The sequence below is a fragment of the Asparagus officinalis genome, chromosome 6 (assembly GCF_001876935.1).
Source record: "Asparagus officinalis chromosome 6, Aspof.V1, whole genome shotgun sequence".
In the NCBI taxonomy this organism is placed as follows: domain Eukaryota; kingdom Viridiplantae; phylum Streptophyta; class Magnoliopsida; order Asparagales; family Asparagaceae; genus Asparagus; species Asparagus officinalis.
This window is the reverse complement of record NC_033799.1, coordinates 1753377-1759739: the sequence shown is the minus strand read 5'-3', so window position 1 is coordinate 1759739 and position 6363 is coordinate 1753377. Positions and strand designations below refer to the sequence as shown.

General features: G+C 33.3%; 1 protein-coding gene across 1 annotated transcript in view; it reads left to right on the top strand.

The window, feature by feature from the left end:
• Positions 5132–6363, top strand: part of LOC109844531 (putative germin-like protein 2-1) — a 3463-nt gene continuing 2231 nt past the window's right edge. The window contains exon 1 of the mRNA XM_020413601.1: positions 5132–5424. Coding sequence (XP_020269190.1) covers positions 5310–5424 — 115 coding nt within the window. The 5' untranslated portion in view covers positions 5132–5309. The remainder of the gene's footprint in view (positions 5425–6363) is intronic.

The window sequence follows — 6363 nt, the reverse complement described above, 5'->3', positions numbered from 1 at the left end:
CGTGCACAAGAAACTGAAATAACAGAAAGTAACAGAACTAACAGCATTTATTACAGTGTTTATTATAGGCCTTGAATTGTGAAAATTTTGCATACTAGTCCTTATATTTTGCATATCAGTCCCGTATCAGTCCTTGCCTTTGCATATCAGTCCCAAGCTGTAATTCTTCACTGAATCTTCTCAGGACTCCTTCTTCATGTGCCGATCCTCAACTCCAAGCTGCATCAATTCCAACTGTACCAGGTTTAGCTCCTGACACCAATGCTATAAAATTTGTGATGTACCTTTTGTAATGTAGTGGTCCTTGACCAGTATGAGATGGATTTGGAAGACTGAGGAAGTTAGAGTGTGGCTTTGAATTAGAAAGTCTTTGAAGTAATTATGTATGCATGAATATTCAAATGCAGATCAGCTCTTTGAATTTTTTTCGGTATATTGATTATTTCTACTTTTTGATAATCTGTTGATTCTTATACTATTTTGATACTCTGATAACTTCAAAAATGAAACCAAGTGTGATCCCTATATAAATATTCCTAACACGATCGATATTTTCAAGTTTATCTTAGTTCAATTATTTATTCTTCTATTGTCAGATTAAAATTTTCGAATTGAACTATGTTGGTGTCAGGAGCTTAAAAAATGTGGACACTATTATTGTTAGTCTAAGTTTAAAATTTGAACTTTAGAATTGCGCTCCACACCATTAGATATGATCTACAACACATCAACTATCTAGAAATAGAATTTTGAGGGCTTTTAACATATTTTATTGATGTATTATATGTTGTTAAAATCAACATTTGAGAATTTTTGTGAAGTTTCTTATTTTAACCTGTGTTACATGATTAAAAAGACATCAAAATCATTGCAATTTTTGTATCTTGCTGGTTTATGGGTATTACATCACGTCTGCTTGAATTTCTAATTTGGAATCAGAATTTCAGATTTACATTGGATTGATAGTATGCACTTAATGGGTACTATTATAGTAGCCTAGCTCAACTCGAAATCTTCGGATGTCAAGGTTCTCTTCACAAACCTACTTGTAACATGAACTATTTGTGTTTGCTTCTTTCCTACGTATAATTAATTAATACCCAAAACGTCACTTAAATCACAAAAATTATATTCGCCTTGAAAGGTGTGTTTGCAATTGTAGTAACATTGTTGTTTTGTAACTATGCTTGATCAGGCCATTTGTATGATCGTGAATGGCCACTTGGAAAAGGACCAAATGTTGAGATTTTTACCCAGAAAAGGTTAGTCTTATTTTCCTTTATGCATCTTAAGCTTTTCATAAGCTTCTGTTAGTACATCTAAATGCCAAGTTTTAATGTGGGACACACGGTTTCAGTGTAAAAACCGTGTATCCCATCAATTGAAATTAGCCTTATTTTCTTGACATACCAAATCTAGAAAAGCAATAAGAAAAAATATATATAAAACTTTACTATGAAAATATGGTTATCATGAATATTTTAGCGAAAATGGCAAGTCGTGATTTTCCATCCTCAAGCTTCCAGACCAACACTCTGATGATAGTCCTTAAGGCTTTTCATCCAAAGAAAACCGGGCAAACCTCTGGTTTCCCTTCCTAAACAAAATCCAAAGAATTTTCATCCCAACAATCCAAACAAGCCCTTATATGCGGTTTTGTTGGTATCCTAGCAGATCTTAATGCTTTGTATATACTTCATAAGCTGCCTGAAATGGCTACCAGAATAGCCATAAATTTTATGACATCTGCAAAGAGTTGTGCACATTTCTTTAGCCTTAGTTTCGGGGGTGCACAAAATATCCATGTTTGATGAAATATCTTTATCCATATCTGTTAGGATGCAGGTATGGTTACTAAAATCTATATTTAATAGGATATGACTACATATATGGATATGTAGTGAAATATTTGGATCCATATCTGAATTATTCGAATGTATGTAGGTCATACAGTTCTAATAGTTCTAACCCTTAGATTAATGGATTTTAGGTAAAGTTTGATGATCAAAGGACTTAATCTTAGCTTTTTAGATAGAGTGAACATGTTAACGAGCTCTCTTGCATAGCATGCACTGTATTTTTTTATTATATTTGATTTCTCATATCCGTTTTGTATCCGCATGTATATCTGCTTAAATTTCTGCATGTATATCCTTGTCCGTATCCGATTTTAGCAGATATGGATATGAAATATGAATTTTTATTACTAAGGCATATCCGTATTGACGGATCCATGTAAGTGGGTATGGTGGCAGATGCCACCATAAAAATTTTGATTTTCAATTAATAGGTATAGAAATTTATAATGGTGCCCTTGCACAATTTATATAGGTGCCCCCATAATTTGGTAGCCCAAACAATTATGAAGAACTATTGTTGGAACTTAATTGTATTTTTTTAGCTTTTGTGATGAAAATGAAAAAGATCATATATTAATATGAAAATGATATTGAAAAATGTTATGTGTTGAGATCTTTATGGCTATTGTATAAATAAAAATTTCAATTGGTAGAATATATATCTTATATGTTATTAATTTATATGCATAATTGTAAATGTGCCCTCAATGGAAATTTTTTCAGGATCCGTCACTGTATATATGTATCTGTAGCCTTATCTGTGATTGGTAAGCTATTATGGATATGGCAACTGATAAGTATCATATCCATGTCGTATCTGAAACGTATGCACCTTTAAATCCACTAATCAAATACTTATTGGCTAGTCCATCAATGTTTCGTACTGTTCATCATGATTTACAAATCACGAAATTCTAAGTAAGAAACTCTTTTGGCTGGTTATTTCCCTGGATCGACTGGTTACGTCGGTAGTAATATGGGAACTGTTTGTTTCATAACCACCAGTTAAAAGATATCCAATATATAATGTGTATTAAATTGAAAACATATAACGTTCACGTATTAAATCCACTAATCATTAGCCATGTCATGTTAAAAGATATCCAATATATAATATGTGTATTCATGAAAGAGTAGAAAGAGATTTTACACAGATTAAATTGAAATGACAAGAAACAATTGAATGTAATAAGAAAAATACAGGGAATGAATGTCAACTTTCTCACAATATCAGAGCTTCAAATATTGGATTGTGTACTGCATGTTCTTGATAATTAATTAGCATCACCAATAAGACATAAATATGTTAGGATTGTGTCTTTGATTCTTTGTATAACTTCATGAGAAATAGATAGGGTTAGAGATCTATCATGATTAGGAGATTGAATCTCATTATGATTAGGAGTTTGAACCCTATTATAATTAGGAAGTTAGGTTAGAGATAGGGTTGTGATTTCCCTATATATATTCTTCTATTGTTGGAGGAAAAAACAAGCAGATGAGATAGAGTCAATATTCTTGTAATTCAGGGTTAGCAGAGGGCGTAACCTGATTCAACAATATTGTGCGAGAGGTGAGGGTTTCGTAGTCTTTGTCCGTGCAAAAGATTACATCATTAGGAGAGGGTTTCACAATCTTTGTCCGTTCAAAAGATTGTAAGGAGAGGGTTTTGAAGAGAATATGAGAATTGATTATGTATGTGAGGTTAAGAGATTGAGAGACGAGTGTTGAGTGATTCCTCTTGTAGTTCTTCCTGATACATAGTGGATTTCTCGTATTGTTGCCCATGGACGTAGGTCAAGTTGGTCGATTGGACCACGTAAATCTCAGAGGTTTTTCTTCTTGATTGTGGTTGTTTGATATCTTGTTGATTGTGGGTTAGCTTCCGAGTTGCGGAGATCGTAGTAAGCAGTGAAAGCTAAAATTCCCCAACAAAATAGAGTAGTTAGTGGATTAGCTAGGTTACCTGCTACCTTTGAAAAATAAAGCCAGCGCAGCCTCTAATTACTCTCAACTAACTCTGAATTAAAAGGAATTAGAAAATAAAAGACCATGAGCTCCTCTTGAGAAAAGTCATATGCGCAATCTAACATCGTAAGTTTCGCCTTTAAGAAAAATTTAAGTTTGTACCTTTTATAACTACCCCAGGGGCGGATCCAGGATTTCAAATAAGGGTTGTCATTTATCAATACAAAAGTAAAGGAAAAAAATCAAAAGAAACCAATTAAAAATATTATATAATCAAGAAATAGTAATATTTTAAATTACAACTCAAATTTAAATATCTAATGCTAGTCCAGATGTAATTGCATTCTTCTGTTGTTCATAGCTTGAAAGCGCTTGATGATATCAACATCATCAATTGTGGAAAACACTTCTTTCTCCACAAATGTTACTAAACAATCATTAAGCCACGGGTTTGACGATTTCAAATAAGGGTTGTCATTTATCAATCATTATTTTAATTACTATTCACATTCATGAGAAATTGAGAATTAAATCTTTCAAATAGACTAATAGAGGAAAAGTTTAAACATACCTGAAATTGGCTCAGCTTTGGACTGCTCTGATTTAATTTGTGAATATTTAGATAAGTTTATGGAAATTTAGGATTTCTAAATTTTAGAAGAAGAAAAATAAAAAGGATAAGGGAATGGCCTAAATTGAAGGGGTGAGGGGATGAGATCGTGATTCGTGGTCAGTAAAGGAAGGGGAAAGGTCTCCCCGCTCCCGCCTCTTTTAGTTTTTTAACATGAATTGCCTAATTAATGAAAGGAATGAAAAAAAAATTGAGGGTATGCAAAACCACTCGAACCCGCAACCTCTAATAGAAATTTCAAGATTTTTACCATCTCAGCTACATATTCATATTGTCTTGGGGTTGTCATATGCATACTATGACAACCCCGTAAATCCGCCCCTGAACTACCCTAACGTTCTACCATCATCTAATAAAGGCTAGATATCATAAAACCTCCCTTGACTTTGGAACACTAGCAGCAAACCCCCTTAAATTTCAAAATATCAAGAAAACCCCCTTAATTAGGAGGGTTTTTTCGATAAAATCTCAAAGTTAATTAAATGGGATTTTCTGATAAAATCTGAAAGCTAAAGAGGGATTTTGTGATAATTCCTATACGTAAGGGGGTTCTTATGGATCTGATGCGTCGCACATGAAGAGTGAATTAAGCTAATATATAACACGTTATACGAAACTTCATAGAAAAAACTAAAACTAGACAAGGACAACCTAAAACTTTATGATGTACACTAATTAGTCAGTAATTTATACGTGACAATATTTCAAGCTCATGATGGCCACCTAAACCTTATAATATAATCCTTCCCTCGCTCTATAATCGTCTATAAATTGCTCCTTTCTCCAAAGCATCTTAACACAAATCAAATTCATCAATATCCAATTAAGCGTACTCATTTAGGATATTTGAGATGGCTTCCCAAGTTATTCTAGGGATCACCATTCTTGCTTTGGCTCTGGTTCAAGCTTTTGCTTATGATCCTAGCCCTCTGCAGGATTTCTGCGTTGCTGACACGCAATCAAAAGGTTGATTCATGTGACATTCTATTATTACTATTATCATAATTAATTAAGATTAACACTGATGAAACGTTATTCGTACTTATCTAGCAAAAATAATGAAACAACAAAGAAATAAGTGCAGATGTTTTTTTTTTTTGTAAGTTTTGTTTTTATGTACGTACATGTGTGCATGCTTATATATCCTTTAATTAAACTCCTCATTTCATTTATACTCTTATTAAGGATATAGTGTCAGAATATATTATGTTTCTAACCATTTAATTCCATACTATGAAAATCTGTATGCTTGAGTGTTTTACTATTTTGTCCAGCCAGTGATCATTAATGGAATAAAAGTAGCTTTCAAACCCTTTGATAATAGCTAATTTTTTTAATGTAAAACTTCTTAGTGATTATTTCGTGCATATGGATAAAACATACACGAAAATGTTCAACATTTTGTTCATCAGCGGTCTATCTATAGAAATAAAATGACGTGTAATATATAGTTAAGATATTCAATTTTCCTATACCTTATCCAATTCATGTACGAATCTAAGCTCTATGCAATCTTCAATTATGTCCTCTCCTTTCTTACAAAATAAAAATAATTGCTGGTTTGGCTTCCTTCTTCCCCTTCGAAGTAGACACCATCACTCTTAGGGTCATAGCGAGTTCGAAGAGAAATGAGGATGAGAACTCTAAGTTTCTTGGAAGACTTGAGAGAAATTTTTCAAAAAGCATAGCAATCTCCTAAGGAGGGAGATGAAGGCTATATATAGGCGAGACTTCAGCAGTTGAGATTCGTTGTCTAAACCAAAGCCAACGGCTCTGATCGCTAGCAATGGTTCAGATTTGACAGTTCGAATTGAAAGGACGAGAGAGAGAGTCCCTAATCGAACAACTTGGATGATGAGACGATTCATATTTGAACTATCGCCTTAGCTAGCAAGCGCTCAAGCC